Consider the following 17,764-nt stretch of genomic DNA (forward strand, 5'->3'; position numbering starts at 1 on the left):
ATATCATACAGGTAATAAAACGGCATGAAAGGCAACTTCAATCGACCTTCTCTTTCTTTCCTACCATCACCATCATGCTTTCTGTGTAAAAATCCACCAGAACTCAAGAAAACCGAGTGCGTTGCCTCTTGAAACCTCTGCTTACTTTCTGACCCTCTATAGCCTCAATCATCAATATCAATCCCAATACTCAGAATTAAGATGTTCGGTAAAGCTAATCCGAGCCTGCTACCGGATTTGCAGCAAGTTAGCATTCATACATTGTCAACTCGGACCCCGTCGTTCTCCGGCTTCACTTTCGAGACAATCGGCAAGCAGCCGTCTTTGCTGGCACGCATCTCCGACAAACGTGCCGACGACCTTGACGTGTCTTCGCCTTCTTCTCCCCTATACGGTGCCGATTATATCGCACTCCCACCTGACTCTGATATCGACGACCTTGCTCCATCCGCACCATTGGATAGGAAATCGCTTCTGCAAGCCTTGACCAATGCGGACGATGCTGTCCACTCGATGGACGTAGATGGGGATCGCGAGTCGCATCATCCTCGAGATCCTTCGATCCCCGATATGCTTCCTCAAGACGTTCATCCCTCTGAAGGGATATCTGCTTTCGTCGCTCCGACTCCCCAACTCCCGGAGCACCCTACATCTCCCAGAAGATCGAGCTTTACCAATCACAGTTCACACCCTTCATTTGACTTTCTTGATCTAGCTGCGGCTCATTCTCCCGTCTCTACCACTTTCAGTCTGGCGTATCCAGAGTCAGAGCATCCTGATGCCACGCAGAATCCATCCACGGAATCCACTGAAATGTCTATCGAACACGAGGCTTCCGTCCCGCCTTTGGCTCCAGCGTCTATCGCGGTACCTCCTAGTATTGCGCCCTCGGGTGATGATGCACGCGCCATTGAAAAAGTGGATACTCAAGAACACCCAGAAGCAATGGGAATGATCCCTCTATATGAACACGTCTTAGATACAATATCGACCATCACGGCTAAGAGTTCGACTTCCAAGGTCGACGAATTTGAGAAGGTCATTGCCGCTTTTCAAGCCGTTCAGACACAATCTGTCAGCGCCATGTCTGCTGCTCGAAAGGCTCGCTGGCTTGCCGAGCAATCCTGCGACTTGGCCAAACAGGCTTTGGTCGCCGCTGAAGAAAGCCTAGACGCCGCCGAGATCTCGAACCGACGTTATCTAGAAGTTTCGGAGACTTTGGACATCCGTAGCCTCCAAGAATCGGATCGCAAGAAATTAGCCGAACTAGAGACATTGAAAACGGATATATCATCGCTCGGGGACCGGCTTCAAGTTTATACGAGCAAGATGCAGAGCAAATTGGCGTCGGTTACGGCGAATACTCCCAGCTCAACACATGTCGAGCGGGCTGTTTCTCCCTTCCATGCCGTAGAAATAGACAATGCCTCAAAGGTGAAAAGTATCATCAGTCGCAAGGAGCTTGTGGTTGTTGAAGGTAAGCAACAAAACGCACGAAAAGTCACGCGCGTACACGACGTACCGGCTCCCGAGGTTGTGGCCGACGTCGCTACAAGAGCTTGGGAGGCTGAGCGGGAACTCAGCGCTCGACGCTCCCTTCCGCCCGCGGATACAAGCAAACCATCGCGTATCACCGCCGACCCGCGCGAGGGTGACCAACAACACACTGTTTCTATCAACCGCTCTGCAGAATCGTTCACCGAGCCTCAACCAAGGCGGCGTTCCGACCGCGACATAGTCCTTACCGAGAAGGTCCAATATCAACCAGAGATGGCGAGAGGACTTCTGGGTGGCCGACGCCAAGTAGAGAAAAAGACTGCGCAAGAGATCGAAGAGATTGCCAGTCTAACAACGTTGACACTTCCAGCACCATCGACCACGACGCCCGTTGGCCCCGCTCCTCGCTTCGGTAATCCAGTAGCGAACCAAACATTGCTCTCATTTTCACCTCCTAGGAATAATATTATGAAAACTAGTAGCATGCCGCCTGTCCCTTCTCAGAGTAGTCTCGATCGAAGCACGCTGTCGGCCCCAGCAGCGGAAACAACCTCAGCTGCTTCAACCTCCAGACCCAACCCGTCCTTCGCAACTGGCGCTGGCGGCGCTACCAGGGATCCACGAGAGCGCCCGCAAGCTATTGCAAAGGAACCGAAAGACCCTTCGAGGGCGGCAGCACCACAAGGATCAAACATGCAAGTTGGGAGCGAAGATGACGATCCGCCCTCTTTTACCCTTCCTCCAAAGCCTGCGGCGTCCCCTAGTAGCGAGACTATCAACCTTCTTCCAAATCTCAGTGCATTCAGCCCAGGAGTAATCGTCCGTGACCACGCATACCCATCGGAAGAGACCGATCCGCCGATGTCGTTATCGTCTCCTCTTGTCTACTGCACAAGGCAAAGTCCCGAACAGGGGAACATGCCGTACGAGCCTGTCGATACCCCGCTTTCTGCAAACTCGCAGATCTGCAATACCAAACACTTGTTGGGGCGCCAAGGCGTACAATGGCACACAAAACTCGGCGAGATTCCCAAAGCCAAAGAGGAACTCTCGAGGGAGCAACTAACGACGCCGGTTTCGGGGTCAGATTCGCAACGTCCATCCGACTCAACTACGGCGCAGGTCTTGTCTATTGTCATTCCGACCGTTCCTCCTGTGAAAGAACAGGCTGCAATGACACCCAATCGCTCCGAGGCTAATCGTGTGTCGTATACTACAAGTGGCAAGTCATCCGAGGCGAGCCCACCCTTAGCTTCCTCATCAGCAGTCAGCGCCTCCAGCCAGGATTTGAGAATTAATGGTGATTCGAATAAGATGCGACCTCCAACCACCGCCCCCCATAACTTGGCACCGGCACCGGCACAATCCCCATCTGAATACACACCCGTATCTGCTGGTCAAAAAAGAAAGTTAGACGAGAAGGAACCTCCTTCCTTCAGCGCAAAGCCCAAGCCCTTTAGGGGCAAGCGCTCTCGTCCAGACGATAGTCGCACGGTACCACAGGGGGATCATTGGTCGCCGGGCAGGTCGCTGCCTCCTTCACCATCTCGCAAAACATTTGCTCAGCGGATCGGCCGCACAGCTGATTGTTACCGTCCACAATATAACGACGACAACGAGCGGACTCATAACCGTGCTTCGACCCCACCCTACTCTCCATGGACCGAACGTCGCCTGGACGATGACTCGCGAGACCCACTACCTGACTTGGCCTTGCGAATGTCGGAGCCTCCTAGTCAACGCGGCCGTGGAAAGCAGCGCGGAGGGGCCATTGCAGGCCCGTATCGAGGCGGACGTCGTGGCACTGCTGAACCACCCAGGGCGCGATTGGGAAGTGGTGGGCTTGAAAGCCGAATTTCCGACCCTCAGACGAGTCTTGGAGATCGCATTGGTTCGTAGGCCTTTCGGCCTCTCCCTTGTTATTGCACTCTATGCGATGATATCTTATCTTGACCCGCGGAGACGGTCATAATGCTAATGCTAACTCTTCTTCGTTTGCCATTACGAGTGTTTAGCCCGCACTGTATCATCCATCATCCCATCATCCGCGGGCTATTATGTACATCTAGTGCATCCTAACATTGTGCATGCGAAGCAAATTTCCAATCCATTTTCATTTTGTTGTAAAGCATTGCTGAGCAAAGATGCTTTTGCGCCGGACGACGTATTCAAGAAACAGGGCTGTCGTGCTCCGACGAACATGAATGGAGAATTGACTAGAATTGGCTCATCGGGCGCGTTCGATCATGATCAGTACTCGCCGGGAGTCTGATATTCACCGTAAGGACGAACAGACAAACATCGACCGCATGGCTTCAGAGTGGAAAAGCCAGCTTAGATGAAAAGGCTCTAATGATACAACTACTATTAAACAAGCTGCGAAGAGCAGATACAGATGAAAGCGCTGCAGTCGCCACTAATGGACCCTTATCGTGGTGCAGCATTATAAGCACGTTCAAACCTATCTACGATATCACAAAATCTAGTGCAACCATTCAGCCAATGGTGGTTGTTGAATAAAATGACTCGGAGACTCACTTGTCCATCAAGCAGAGCAACTTGCAGAAATTGCATTTCGGTGCGGATGGATCCCGTTTTGAGCACTCGACGCATGGGGGTTGTTCACGAGGGGGAGGAGGCTGATCGGAGTTGCGACTAATCGGTGGCCCGCTGAGTGGAGAGGTAGACGCCACCTTGTGCCATCGCCCCGATCCCCTGATATCTCCCGAAACGCCTGTAGCCTCTTCTCCATGTCTTGGGGTGGTTTCTTCCGCTGATTCGTTGGTGATGCGTTTCTCTGTAGATTGAATAGCGGATCGCTTCATAGGATTCGCAGTGATAGATGATGGCGCCGGTACGGCTGGGCGTGCTAGTGATGCAAGTGATTTACGTTGCAATCGAGCCGCGCGCTCGACGGTTCGAGGCTGAATCACTATCTTTGGTCTGCTTGCGTTACTGGGCGATGGGGCATGAGACACCTCGTAGATTAGCACAGCATAACTCACTTGAGGTCCAACGGGACAGACATCAGACCGGATGTGTTGTTGCTGCTCTGTGGCGAATAGGTGTTGATGGATGTGGTGAAGAACGGGAGGGCAATGGGATGGATGCAGCATGGCAAGGTGAAATGATAACAGGCCTCAAGGGAAGCCACGGGGTGGAACGTGGCCAATGCCTGTAAATATTGTTCTCTTACTACTCGATGAAACAATTCACTGATCCATAAGATCGGGAACCCTGAGGAGATGAACAGACTTTTTCATGGCAATTGTAGGCTACATAACACAGTAAAGGGTGTTAACCGCCGAACGACACACCCAGGCGACAGAATCTTTCGGATGAAATTTATTCTTCGACATGACGAATGTGGTCTGAAACTTGAAATTCCAGTGGCGAAGAGCGGTGGTCAGAGGTCGTCTTGTTTGCGGCACTGTCCTCGAAACTTCGGTGATTCACCCAGCCAAAATCTTCGAAGGGCCGATCAGGGGGATTAAAACCAGACATAACTCGATTTCCTCCTTGTGGTCGATCGGCAGTTGCGATAGGTCGGGGTATGAAGACAACAGGCGTGCCGCGTTTCGATGGGGGATCAGCTTTGGAATCGGGCCCAGATATCGACTTTGTAACGGCGCCAGAACCTAGATCTACGCTGCGTTGCCTGAGCTGTTTGACTTGGAATTTGCCAGCAGCCCTTGAGAATAAGACATTTCGAGCTCCATCGGTAGAGTGAGCACCTCTGTGGGCGTGTTCGTCGTTGTCAATGGTAGATGTGTGGCCCGGGCTATCTTTTTCAGTAACGTCTCTTGCGGGTGTGGCAGTTGTATTCCTCGGTGACGTGTCTTGGGGACTGCTTGACGAATAATCTGCATTACGGATCTCGCGAGCCTGTAGCATGGTAGTATCTGTTTCATAGTTTGTAGTAGAGAGGGCTCCTGGTGCAACGGCGTTTCCTTGTGTGAGCGACCCCGGTTCAGAAGTACCAGAAGAAGCAGCGGTGGTGATATGGAACTTGAGGATGAGGAACGGTAAGGCGCACGCCAGGATGTGAGCGAAAGCGTGCATAGTGAACTTGGACTAGTGTGTTCTATTCGTTAAGGCGATTTCGAGCGAGCGTGGTCCTGAAGTGTTGGCCTTGGTGATGGTACGAAAGAAAGTGATTGAGCGGCACGATGATTGAGATTGGGAACTATTTATACACCCCTGAAAATAAGTACACGTGACTTTAACGTGACATCTTAACGCGTTACAGTTTCCACTTCTTAGTTCGACCACCAACACGACATGAGCGAGGACGATGATTTCGCGAGGTAAACCACCCCAAATGGCACATTGATTCCATCTTATCTAGTCTACTTAGGGCAATTGCCTTGAGCCTCCAAGAGCAAGGCGCTGCAAGTCAACCGATAGTTATTGAGAGCGACGACGAAGCGGAAGAGGCTGGTGATCAGGTCGACGACGACAAGCGGTTCGAGAGAGACTTGAAACGCGCACTAGAAGCCAGCAAGGCAGAATCATCAAGACGACCAGAAGCGGTGGAAGTGTCGCCAGAACCTAGTCCTACGCCGCCCGTAGTACAGGGTGGGTCGGCTTTGCCTGCGTTTCTGTCGGAAAGAGCACAGATGGAAAAGGAGAGAAGAGAGAGGCAGATGAAGCGGCGGCGGGAGGCCGGCCTGGACGTGGAGGACGAGCTCAAGAAACGACAAGAACGCACCGAATCCGATGATAGCGATGGAGGGATGGAGCCACCTACTAAGAGGCAACACCTTTCCTCCTCATCCTCCTTCCGTAATCATGCCAACGCGCGCTCTACGAATAGTTCTACCACGAATTCGTCAAGTACGCGGGAACCAGCCCTGATTGACCAAATGTTCTGGGACGGAGAATTCAGGCCTACGATGAATCAATATGCGTTAAAGACTGATACGAGAAAGAAGTTTACATTGACCGAGGCCATTGGACACGTGTGTACCCCCGTCCCCGGACTGACATCTCTCTTACATTTGTCCTCTCTCAGAAAGGCGACCTTTCATTCGCTATCATTGCCTCATATGTGGCATCGGTTGCATGGATCTATGAGTTCTTCGACCCATCTGTTCCGGTAATCTTCGTTACCCAACCTGATCCTTCAGGGAATGCTGGCATAAAAAGTATACTGCCTAATTGGATAAAGGCGGTCCCCTTTCTGAGGAATGGATATGGTTGCATGCATATGAAGGCAAGCAACTTCTATTCTTTCCTTTTGCTTCTGATTGACCGGTCTGATTAGTTTATGCTGGTACGTCAATCTTTGCTGCGGAACTTTGAGTCCATGATATAGTGTTTCCCCAGCTATTCTACAAGACGGGCCGACTGCGGGTAATGGTATCCACAGCAAATCTGATTGATTACGATTATAGGGACATCGAAAATGTCAGTTGGCTACCACTGGTTCCGCTGCCCACTCAACTAACCTTTCCCTCCAGGCATTATGGATTCAAGATATTCCACGATTACCTACACCACGGAAGGCTAAGAAAACGGCGAATCCCGATGACTTCCCTTCTATGTTTACGCGGGTTCTGAAGGCACTTAATGTCCCACCCGCACTGACCACGTTTCTTCAGACAGATGTAAGTTCCTATGTCCACCCCCGAGTACAACTGTTTGACAATGTGCAAGCATCCAAGCCTTCCTTTACAATCCTTGGACGACCTGTGTACCCATTGGGATTGGTCGAAGGTAAATGTGCTTCTCGTACCATCCATTGCCGGTAAACATGAAGGTTGGCCGCAAGTCATACGCACAGGGCATCCCCGCTTGATGATGGCCGTAAGGAAGCTGGGTCTCTCGAAGAGGAGTTCAGGCATGACGCTAGAATGCCAAGTACGATATTCGCTTGATCGATCGATGGTTTTTCTCACTCATTGACAAAGGGATCGAGCATAGGGCATTACACCACCCAGTGGGTTAATGAGTTTTACCTTTCTTCGACTGGCCAATCGACAGAGAAGTGGCTGGATCAGACGAAGCGGAAACGTGAAACTCTGCCCTACCCGCCTATCAAGATCATATTTCCTTCGCTGAAGACTGTACGAGCTACAGTTATGGGTGAAAGGGTAAGTGAACACATCATCTCCAACCAACGACGCTGTCTTCATGTTCATCCAGGGTGGTGGTACCATGTTTTGCTCACGGAAAAGCTGGGAGGCTCCCAACTTCCCAAGGAAGCTATTCCATGATTCCAACAGCAAAGCCGGAGGCGTGCTCATGCATACGAAGGTACTTTGTGTGCAGATCCCACTGCCCCTGTTTAATACCCCTCGTATAGATGATTATAGGCCTGGTGAAACCCGCTTCGCAGTCTAGCCATGCCAGTTCTTCCAGCCCACAAAAGCAAACAAGTCGGCGAGAGGAGGACGACTTTGGCTCCGCGGAAGAAGATTCTGACGAAGTGCAAGTTGTTCAGGGTCATGAAGAAGCTATAGGCTGGGCTTATGTCGGGTCACATAACTTCACTCCCTCGGCGTGGGGTACGTTATCGGGGTCTAGTTTTACGCCAGTACTCAACGTAAGCCCTGCATTCGGATGTTGCCTTGGACTGATACTGAATAATACTCCGAAGATCAAGAACTACGAATTAGGGATTGTATTTCCCTTGAAGGATGAAGCGGAGGTCGAGAGGGTGGCATGTTGGCAACGACCCCCGCGGAAGTATGTTCCTGGTGACGATCGACCATGGGTAAACTTATGTTCTGCTTGGCTGTTTCACCTCGGCTGACTTCCTTGTTTCAAGATGCAGCAAGAGTCCGAGTACTTCCAGCAGAATGAGTAAGCATCTGCTCTGCCGTCAGGCATATTATCCGCGCGTTACTCGATTGTAAAGGAGCGCCCGGAGCGCCAATCTTTTGATTAATCAGATTTCCTTTCGAGTGAAGCAGATGGTCATTTAAGATGTGTAGCTGAAATGTACACCTCGCTTCAGGCCTGAGTCTGAGTGTGTATAAAAAGCTCCATACACGGTGTAGGTCCAGTTCAATTCCTATCTTATCCACACACCCCGCAAACACTGTAGTAGGTGATCGTCATTTACCTATTCTCCATCTTTGAAACTTACCACCATGCCTTAGTAGAGATGGCGATACTAGTCACAGGTGGAACTGGCAAAACCGGTACCCGCCTTGCCCAACTTCTCTTAGCCGCGGGGCACTCGGTATACGTGACTACGCGATCCGTGGGCAAAGTCCAGTCGCCTCTGAAGGGCGTGAAATTCGATTGGTTGGATTCTTCCACAAAGGACGCTCCATTCAAAGCTGCTGCCGCGAATAACGAGCAAATCGAAGCTGTCTATCTAGTTGGACCACCTATTGCAGATATGGCTTCAGTCTTGAACCCCTTCATCGATCTTGCCATTGAGAAGGGTGTCACACGGTTCGTGCTGCTGAGCGCCTCTCAAGTAACCAAGGGCCAGCCACCTATGGGAGTGGTTCAAGAATATCTCGATACACTCAAGGTAGATTACTGCACACTTCGGCCTTCCTGGTTCCATGGTGAGGCATTCCTTGCGCTTTGGGGTGCATTCACTACTTACCTCATATTCAGAGAATTTCTTGGTTCCTCATAACTTCCGACCTCTGGTAAACGAGGACCAGATCGTTTCAGCTGCTGAAGACGGCCGCATTCCTTGGATATCATCTGACGATATTGCCGACGCAGCGTTCAATGCTTTGACCTCAGAACAGATCGAAGAACGAGATCTACTTGTCGTTGGCCCAGAACTCCTGACTTACGAACAGGTGCGTGTGTCGTTCCCTGGTCACCTTGAGTACGCCTCATCAAAGTCAATATTTGTACAGATTGCTGCCATGTTTACAGAAGTGTTGGGCAGGAAGATTTCTTTCAAGCGAGTTTCGCAAGAAGGGATGTCTCAACACCTGCTTCAGCATGAGTTCCATCCGGGCGTTACGGAAATGCTTTCTGCCTTAGACCTCATCGTTGCTACCGGAGGTGAAGAAGCGATCTACAAGTTGGAGAGTAAATATGTTGGAAAGCGTACGCTACTTGACTTCATCCGTGCAAACAAGGAGGCTTGGATTAGATAAATCAGAACAACTATGTAGTCACGAATACGACTATAGCTTCCCCCAATAAATTATAATCGTTCTTATGTACGGGGCTGAGCAAGCTCACGTTCAGTGGGTCCAACGAAACTGACCCCACAAGAAGCCTTTCATGTTGGGAGGAGTTTAGGGATATCTCGATAAGGGATCTATGAAGTCGTCTTCCTGAGCCACGAAGCGTGAAGACACTCTCGTGCCCCTTTGTCACAAGCAATCGATCATGATCGGAACGGAGACATCACATGATCTGGGACGTAAACGTGACTTACATAATCTCTGTTCGGTTTACGGGCTGGATGGGCGAAGGGACCTCGCTGCCGTTACCATCACCACACCGTCGCACGAAACAAAGAGCAACGCGCAAGAAAACAAAAATGCCTATACTCGCCAGCGAAAATAGAAATAACGACGGGCCTACACTATGTGGGGGAATACAACAAGGTACATACAGAGCTTTTGCACAGCTAGAAATGTTACATCTAATACATAGTGCGCCTGTAACAGAGCGGTGCAATATATATGGTTTAATGTTATGCAGGAGGTGGGATGAATGCGATGCGATACGATGAGGGGTGATGGAATGATAATGATATGGTACAAATGTGGTCGATGTCCGTTCGTGAGTGCGAAAAATCATAATGATCGTCCAATGTGTCTGATGGTTCTGGGGCAACAGTAGGGGTTGTCGCGGCTCTGTATCATGGTGGTGGGGAGACGCTCAGCCGTAGGTCGTCGGGGGCCTCTCCCGTGGCCGATAATCCCTTGAACACCGTGTTATTCATCAGGAAGTCTACCCGCCGTTCAACGTCTACAGCTCCCCTCACTTGGTGGCACCTCTTCTGCCACGCATCCCGTATGGCGTTCATCTCATCAACTCCACGGACGCGACTAAACTCGTCTTTCTTCACAGCTTCGCACAGCTGCGTATACGTCCCTGCAAGGACGTCGGATACGGTGACGAAAGCGTTCGGCTTCGGCGAGGAGGGTCGCACAATAATCAACCATGGCAAGAGCTTGCACTTGATCCTCAGCTGTGGAAGCGGTGGAGAGGTTGCTGGTTTCGCGAGCTCTGTTGGGGCGAGGTCGCGGACTGGGAAAGGATTGATTCGTAAGTCGAACCCAATGGCCGAAGGTCTGTCAAGAGCAGGGTGTATTATGATAGGTGCGGGTTGTGGTGCGTAGAGGGCTGTGGTCTCCGGCGACATGGAGGGTAGGGGCCTTGGTTGGAAGGGATATGGTGTAGGTGGCGCGGGTATTGCGTGGACTGGTGGCGGTGTCATCAAACCCGGCGACGAGGGCAACGACGATTGTGAGTATGAGGGGGAGGGCGTTATTGGGTAGATATAGTGGTCATCTTCCGCCGCGAAGTGGACGTGCCTGTCATTGAACGCCATCGTTTCTTCCGTCTTATCTGCGACTTGTAACGGTGGTGGAGGGCGGTCTGTATACGTTGGCCACGTCGAAGTGGAGGGAGGAAAGCTGGGCTACCTCACTACAAACCGCGGGGTATATATGTGAGTGGAAACTCATCTTCGAGAGCTTGATTTGACTCATTGAATCTCAGATAGGACCTGTGTGAGCAGCTGTGGGCTGTACCTCTTCTTCGTTCCGAGCGCTTCGCGGGGTTCGATTAGACAAGCTTCCCTCACATGGTCATCCTAAAACGGCAATAGCTGGCGGCACACTTCCGCTCACGGAGATACAAGGATTGGCCCAAGTCAGATCATTGGTTGCTGCTAAGTACCTGTCATTCATTTCGCAGTTGTGTTTAGATTGGCCAGCCGCATCCCACATTTGATAACTCTGAACCAAGAGAAAGCGACTTGCTTCATTTTTATCAACTCGTGCGCCCAGAGTGGTGGTTCACTTTGTGGTGACTCGCCAGCTTTCTCCTAAGCTCTAATGGGACATTAGGGGCCCTTCCCCCATTTGTGAACTTTTCGCTCTTTGCTCCTCACAGCTAACCGACGTCTATAAGGAGTAAATACCCCTATTTACCGCCTGACTCAGGCTGTACCATCGGTCCCCACTTTTCAAGATTGCTGCTCTCGGCGAAACGTGTTTGGTATAAGATCGTACGCAGTCTGCGCGCCCGCTACTTACTGTGCAGTGGGGACTCCTCCATCATTCCGTTGGTAGGGCAGACGTGCTGCGGACCCACTTTGGGACAAATCTCGACATGCCATATGTGTTAGGAATTGGTGGTTCCACTTGACTGCGACAGTTTATTTGACGAAACATCAAACCCGTCCTAGCTGATTCGAGCCATCTTTCCGCATACGTGTACGTATGATCCACCCGAAGAAGGAGCCTTGACTGTAAGTGTCCAACCCATGTGTGAATGGATTTACTAATAGAAACCAATCCTTAGGCCGAACCGACATCTCTCCGAACGCATCCCTTCGCTGCAAGCGGAAGAGGAAGCAACTGTGAGCCAGCCACAAGCGCTGGTTGATGATTGCCGCTGGCTCGTCTAAACAGGGGTTGCGGCGTAAGGACGATGCTCTTGTATTCCAGTGCGTATTCTGATCTAATGTCAAAATTGTAGAGACACAGGCCTATTTATGGGCATCATGTCGTTCGACAAAGGTGAAATGCGAAAACCACATGGACAAGTGGTAACGTCCGAGTCCATCGTGCAAAGGACGCCTGTTGCATGCGTGTCAGGCTTCATGTCGTAAGTGATGATCACGATACGAGTCGCTTGGTTGTTTATTCCTTAACCACTTTCGACCTGTGTCATTGCCTGGGTCATTGTTTCCTTCTCTGCTCCAGAATGTTCGGCACCCGTACTCCGCGAAATAGGTTTTGGAATGGCTAGATGTAAGTACTTATCTCGCCTGAAGGAGTAACTTATCAATTCAATATTCAAATAGATGGATAAGCTCCTTGTGGTAGAAGTCAGTACCCCACTCCAATTGAATCGCCTGCTGTTCCAATGCAAATGGAAAGCCTTCGAACAGGCACAATCATGGGGAGTTTATTTGTCTTAACCTACGCATGTCAGTCATGCAGATCAGTCCAGCCCAGTCCATATTTCCCGTTACGACAAAGCTAAACATCTCCAGTCACAGGTCGGATGAAGAGCGGATAGGACAATACTGCCTACTAATAACTGTACCTGCCCTTACGACGCCCGTCAGTTTCCTGGTACCTGTCCGAGCTGCAATGTGCAAAATAACCTTCCGGGCGTCCCATTCCTGAAGCAGTTTCGGATCAATGGCTACCGCCACTAGTGAAGGTCCCAAAGGTAACTATGGATTATTCGTTTAAACGTGTGCATATCGCTGCCGTACTGATGCCATGCCGAGGGTTTCAAACTATTATCGATGGACATGTAAGGATCTTATCCTACTTCCTGTTTATGATAAGAGTATTTATCACTCGGCTTCTGTCAAGAAGCTAGGACATCATCTGGAACCGCCTTGACCCACCACATTCGACCCAGGAATTCAATACCGAATCGGGAGGCGTCGCACACGTGTAGTACACTTACCGAACGTCTTCCATACTTCCAGCGAATGTTCGACGGTCAATAATATCTGAAAGTCTTGGGCCTTTTGAGACAGTGTCAATATATCATTTCGAAAACATCGCCAATCTATTGCAGAAGCCAGGCACATAACAGCATAGTCGGTTCGTGGCTCGGCGCGCAAGGTTGTCCGTTAATGCAAATTTCTTCAAGGAAGATGACAGAAGAAAATGATACATTGTGCCAATAATGAGTAAATATACCTCCATCTCGTAGCTAAGTTGATCATAACACCGCCGACTACAATCTTTGGCTAATGTCTGTGACGGTAAATGCGGGTGCACTTCAAGCATAAGGTTGGCATATATGGCTACTACCCCATCTGGTCCGCTGTCAGAATGATTCTGAATGCGCCAGTAACCACAACGACCCTCTGGTCTTCGCGTCGGAGTTGTTGAAGCTTGGGAGGTCTAACACCGTCTCGGAAGGAGGCCCTGTATCCGACTAGAACGTCTGGGATAAAGAACTCGATGGCGCAGGAGAAAGGGTGGATCGCGGAAGATCCTTATGATTAGCAACTTCGAGCCGTTCCTCGGGGGAGCGCTCAGGAATGCAGGTCCCTCGGGTGCCCAAGGTTGTGTCCCAACCTGTGAGCCCGTCCCACGCAACACGGACTTAGAAGCAGGTGCATTTGCTATTTAGAGCCGCCCTTCATCCTTTCCTTGGGGATATCGATTTTGGGGAGTATTAGGGTAGGGTCTGATTCATCATGCGAAGTGTGCGCCATATTGCTTGCTGTCAACAAAGCCACAGCCATTTGATGACGGCCGAAGACCGTTCAATAATTCTCAGTGAGTTTTCATCGGCCGTTTACTGTTGCTAACGCCAATCTTTGTGCTTGGTAGCAGCGGAGTATGTTGCCAACTGTTTTACCGTCAAAAACTCAAGAAACAGGGGGATATCTATCATTTTTGATCATCAAAACTGGATATTGGGGTACGAGCTCCTTTCATAATGTAAAAAGCTTGCGCTTTCGGAGATTTGCTCGCCTTCGCTGCAGGCACCGGGGGCTGAAATGAGCTCTTCGTCAGATCATGCAAGCGTGGGTTTGACTCAGCTATCATTCAGATTAGAACCCGCGTATTATGATATTATCTGAAGATCCTCGGAATCTGCCTTGGAAGAACTAGGAAGTAATGTAAGCGAAGCTGATGGGCGTCTAAATGGGCGCCCAGTCCGGTTTGAACTTCGGAGCGATGTTCACTGTTCTCACCTGGTTCTCACCATCTTTCACCCTCCATGCCTATCGGGGTAGCATTCGCGCAGAGGGGCCTTTGCCGTATTGGAAAATCGTCTATTCGGTTACAGTCCAGCCATTGCGTGAAGACGGCGACGTTTGACCGTTACACCACTATTCGCGCGTTCTTCAGGCAGCAGCACACGACTAGCTTGAACCAAGCTGAAGCTCCTCGCAGGCCGCGTATACGCGCAATATACTACTCTACACTCAGACCCCTGCATCTTGGTGTATCGCTCGAGTTCCGTCGACGCTACTCGCGCTCTGCTCCCGTCCACGCGGAAGGGGAGGGGAAGAAGGACGAAGAAGGCGTCAAGCAGACTCCACCTCATCCCCCCGTTAACTACGACGACTACCCAAGACTTTTCCGACGCTTGGCAACGTCTTTGCCACATCTGCAAAGACCCACAAGGGATGACCTATTAAAAGTCGCGACAGGGTTCTGGGAGCGAGCCAGGATTCGGTTCAAGTGGTTTACGATCAAATCCTTTCGAAAATTCAATGCGGACGATATCTCAGCATTCGTGACTTGGTTTGTCATGAGTCAGACTCTGTGGATACTGGTTGGAACGTACGTGTCCCATCTCTTTCCCATGTTCTCAACTGCATTCGCCGCTTGCCGGTTCCATTGATCAACAAAGATGCATTCCTCTTCTCAGCGTCAGTCATAGCTGTTCATCTTATGAGGGGGCGCAGTGTCATTCCACGGAAGCCTCTTATGTTTATTTTGGGAACCGTTCAACATTGCCTCAACATTGTAATTAAACTTACCTTATGCGCCCTTTACACAGCACGACGTTTTTTTCCGTTGTTTTCGCAATAGCCAACAGTCTAAAACTGCAGAGTGCGTGTTGCTCCAGAATTGATCCATTGTTATATTAATTTCTCAATAGGATATATTGCAAGGGGTATTAGCGATTATCTCACCGCCGAAACTGGCGTCACCGTTATCTTCGAGTCTGCCATAGTTCCCAAATGGAAGGATTCTCGAATATCATTCAAGAATGTATACGTTTCCCGTAGACCGTCTTCGTCTCCCGCGCGTGAGCAAACTTACTCTGCACATAAGGCTGCAGTCGGATACGACGTCAGCAACCACCCCGCGAATCATCACGTAGAAGATGAAGACGATGACCACAGGAGACAACAAATAGAAGATGATTCTGGTTGGGCCATGTATGATCTTGACATCGACTCCATCGATGTAACGCTCTCCCTGAAGCGATGGCTTGACGGGAAGGGACTTATTGAGGACGCGGTCATAAAGGGGGTCCGCGGTGTGCTAGGTATGTTGGCCTCGGAAGTACACATGGCTTGATCTCATTCCCTGATTCCAACAGATCGCAGGTCCGTGACATGGGATCCAGAGAACCCATTGGATCCCGCTGCGTTTAGGCAACCTGCTATGCCCGGGGACTTCGAGTTGGAATCTCTACAGCTTGAAGATGTACTCGTCACCGTATACCAGCCAGGTGGCTTTCGCCCGTACACTGCCTCCATTTTCCGGGCTGATCTACGTTGTTTCCGCAAACAATGGATGTTTTACGACTTCCTTTCCGCGGAAAATATAGTAGGACAATTCGACAATTGTCTGGTCAGCCTTCATAAGCCTCAAAGCATCAGTCGGACAACCGAAATGGACCTCAAGGATGGAGAGTGGGCGCGGATGGTAAGGGGACTTACTTTGGCTTCCTGTTTCTAGCTGACCCTGACATAGTCTAGGATTCGCATCGATGGGGTCAGTATCGACCATTTGAAAGGCTCCACCACCGACGACGGTCCTATATCATGGATTACTTCGGGCAAAGTCGATGCTGTATTCGACATCAAATTTCCACGGGACCCTTCGGATGAACTGCGTTTCGACGCCATCCTAGGGGACATTGCCGATGCCATTTCTACTACCCTCTCCGGAGAAGATGATTTAGCTCGGGCTCGCATTCCTGGCCAACGGGAATTAGCAAAACCACCGCTCCGCGCACCAGAAGATCAATTGGGATTCAAAGATACTTCCCGTAACAAAGACCCAGATTACAACCCACGGGTCATCATCGACATCGATCTGAGGTTTAGGGATGTCAAGGCGGCGGTCCCTATCTTCACAAACGATATCTCCTATGTGAATAATGCACTCATTCGCCCTATAGTTGCGTTTATGAAGTACGTTCGTCAGTATGATCTCGTTATCTATCTCACCTGATTTTGAGTAGTGCTAATCACACTTTAATCCCTATTCGCTGTACTATAACCAAGGACCTCAGCGATTTTGAAGGCGCGTGGACGGTATGTGATTACTTACAGTCTTGGCTTAACACGTCCTCATCGAGTAATTCCTGTTTAGATGTGGGAGAGTACGTGGATTGAAGTCGTCCTCTCAGAGTAATACTAATATTTACCATAGCTGGCCTCATGGACGAAATTTCTCTCAAAGTAAGAAATAAGAATGTACCCTATATGTCCAATATTAACGTATGACACTCTAGATTTATGAAGCCCTTGCATATCATGTTGCGCAAGCGAATATGAACAAACGCATTAAGACCGTTGGCCTATGGAGCTTACAGATGACCGCCAGCGCAGTTCTCTCAGCCCTTCGCAACGTTGTCGACCCTGTGTCCGTCCACTTCAAAGAGATGTACTTCAGCGGACAGGGACTCTATGACCTACAATTAGTTCCAGGGCCTTAAGGCGATCATTTTCAAGTATCATTTGTGCCAAAGAAGAACGATCAATTCGGACACTCATGGCAGGCATAATATATGCGTCTATATTTACTTTCGCCATTCAAGTATCAACCGTAAAAGGGGTGCTCTCGAACTGCGTTTTCGTTAGCTCTAATCTCCTTCCATCTGCCTTGCCTTTCGCCATACGCCCATCGAATGCCTGAGTCGCCGTCGCGAGAATCGAATAGTAGTCGGTGGGTGTGCCCGCTGTCGTCGCGTTGCTTGTCACCCCTGGCGGGGTGGGTCTCAGACACCTGGACTGAGGCATCTCCAATGGGCTCTCCTCCAGCATCGTTGCCGTCCTCCCTTTTCTTCGACTGCCGCTTCGATGGTTCCCAAGAGTAGATGTGCTCGTACGACTTAGACTCTCCCGCCTTGATAACTTGGGGGTCGACGTTCAAGTCGCTGCCGGTGTGTGCGAGAGAATCGATAGGTTGGGCGAGTGCATAGAAGCAGCGCGTCCCACAGTTTGCCACAAGCAGTGCGGCGGTGCCAAGGTGCTGGTTAACGCGCATGATGGGTGGTAGGCGTGTTTGTACAAACGGCGGGGATGAAATCGCGCTGCTAGACGCTGTGGCCCCTCTAAGAAGGGTGTCGGAATAGTTGTGGTTGTTGGTAGAGTTGCTTTTCCAGGACAGCATGGGTAGATGGCGATTTATATACATCCGCCCCCTTTGCT

The 17,764-nt window shown here is 50.4% G+C and overlaps 8 protein-coding genes across 8 annotated transcripts; 4 read left to right on the plus strand and 4 right to left on the minus strand.

The window, feature by feature from the left end:
* Positions 1 to 201: 201 nt before the first annotated feature.
* PC9H_007208 (uncharacterized protein) lies at positions 202 to 3,396 on the plus strand (the record flags this gene model as incomplete). Its single annotated transcript, XM_036776742.1, has 1 exon — positions 202 to 3,396. The coding sequence occupies one exon, from the start codon at positions 202 to 204 to the stop codon at positions 3,394 to 3,396; it is 3,195 nt and encodes a 1,064-aa protein (XP_036630362.1).
* A 528-nt stretch (positions 3,397 to 3,924) lies between these two features.
* On the minus strand, positions 3,925 to 4,525 carry PC9H_007209 (uncharacterized protein; the record flags this gene model as incomplete). The annotated part of the gene is made up of 3 exons (XM_036776743.1): positions 3,925 to 3,979; positions 4,036 to 4,452; positions 4,503 to 4,525. 3 exons carry the CDS (start codon positions 4,523 to 4,525, stop codon positions 3,925 to 3,927), a joined length of 495 nt encoding a protein of 164 aa, XP_036630363.1.
* Positions 4,526 to 4,842: 317 nt separating this feature from the next.
* PC9H_007210 (uncharacterized protein) lies at positions 4,843 to 5,559 on the minus strand (the record flags this gene model as incomplete). The annotated part of the gene is made up of 1 exon (XM_036776744.1): positions 4,843 to 5,559. One exon carries the CDS (start codon positions 5,557 to 5,559, stop codon positions 4,843 to 4,845), a length of 717 nt encoding a protein of 238 aa, XP_036630364.1.
* A 219-nt stretch (positions 5,560 to 5,778) lies between these two features.
* PC9H_007211 (uncharacterized protein) lies at positions 5,779 to 8,308 on the plus strand (the record flags this gene model as incomplete). Its single annotated transcript, XM_036776745.1, has 11 exons — positions 5,779 to 5,804; positions 5,855 to 6,458; positions 6,512 to 6,716; positions 6,815 to 6,924; positions 6,960 to 7,106; positions 7,156 to 7,359; positions 7,410 to 7,592; positions 7,645 to 7,755; positions 7,805 to 8,044; positions 8,099 to 8,215; positions 8,270 to 8,308. The coding sequence occupies 11 exons, from the start codon at positions 5,779 to 5,781 to the stop codon at positions 8,306 to 8,308; spliced, it is 1,986 nt and encodes a 661-aa protein (XP_036630365.1).
* Positions 8,309 to 8,608: 300 nt separating this feature from the next.
* Positions 8,609 to 9,575, plus strand: PC9H_007212 (uncharacterized protein; the record flags this gene model as incomplete). The annotated part of the gene is made up of 3 exons (XM_036776746.1): positions 8,609 to 9,023; positions 9,076 to 9,269; positions 9,330 to 9,575. 3 exons carry the CDS (start codon positions 8,609 to 8,611, stop codon positions 9,573 to 9,575), a joined length of 855 nt encoding a protein of 284 aa, XP_036630366.1.
* Positions 9,576 to 10,291: 716 nt separating this feature from the next.
* PC9H_007213 (uncharacterized protein) lies at positions 10,292 to 11,123 on the minus strand (the record flags this gene model as incomplete). The annotated part of the gene is made up of 2 exons (XM_036776747.1): positions 10,292 to 11,034; positions 11,120 to 11,123. 2 exons carry the CDS (start codon positions 11,121 to 11,123, stop codon positions 10,292 to 10,294), a joined length of 747 nt encoding a protein of 248 aa, XP_036630367.1.
* A 3,241-nt stretch (positions 11,124 to 14,364) lies between these two features.
* MDM31 (Mitochondrial distribution and morphology protein 31, mitochondrial precursor) lies at positions 14,365 to 17,049 on the plus strand (the record flags this gene model as incomplete). Its single annotated transcript, XM_036776748.1, has 9 exons — positions 14,365 to 14,933; positions 15,154 to 15,206; positions 15,256 to 15,648; positions 15,703 to 16,031; positions 16,080 to 16,522; positions 16,573 to 16,645; positions 16,704 to 16,713; positions 16,764 to 16,792; positions 16,846 to 17,049. The coding sequence occupies 9 exons, from the start codon at positions 14,365 to 14,367 to the stop codon at positions 17,047 to 17,049; spliced, it is 2,103 nt and encodes a 700-aa protein (XP_036630368.1).
* A 104-nt stretch (positions 17,050 to 17,153) lies between these two features.
* Positions 17,154 to 17,726, minus strand: PC9H_007215 (uncharacterized protein; the record flags this gene model as incomplete). The annotated part of the gene is made up of 1 exon (XM_036776749.1): positions 17,154 to 17,726. One exon carries the CDS (start codon positions 17,724 to 17,726, stop codon positions 17,154 to 17,156), a length of 573 nt encoding a protein of 190 aa, XP_036630369.1.
* Between the last annotated feature and the right edge of the window lie 38 nt (positions 17,727 to 17,764).

Source organism: Pleurotus ostreatus, assembly GCF_014466165.1.
Source record: "Pleurotus ostreatus strain PC9 chromosome Unknown scaffold_5, whole genome shotgun sequence".
Lineage (NCBI taxonomy): Eukaryota > Fungi > Basidiomycota > Agaricomycetes > Agaricales > Pleurotaceae > Pleurotus > Pleurotus ostreatus.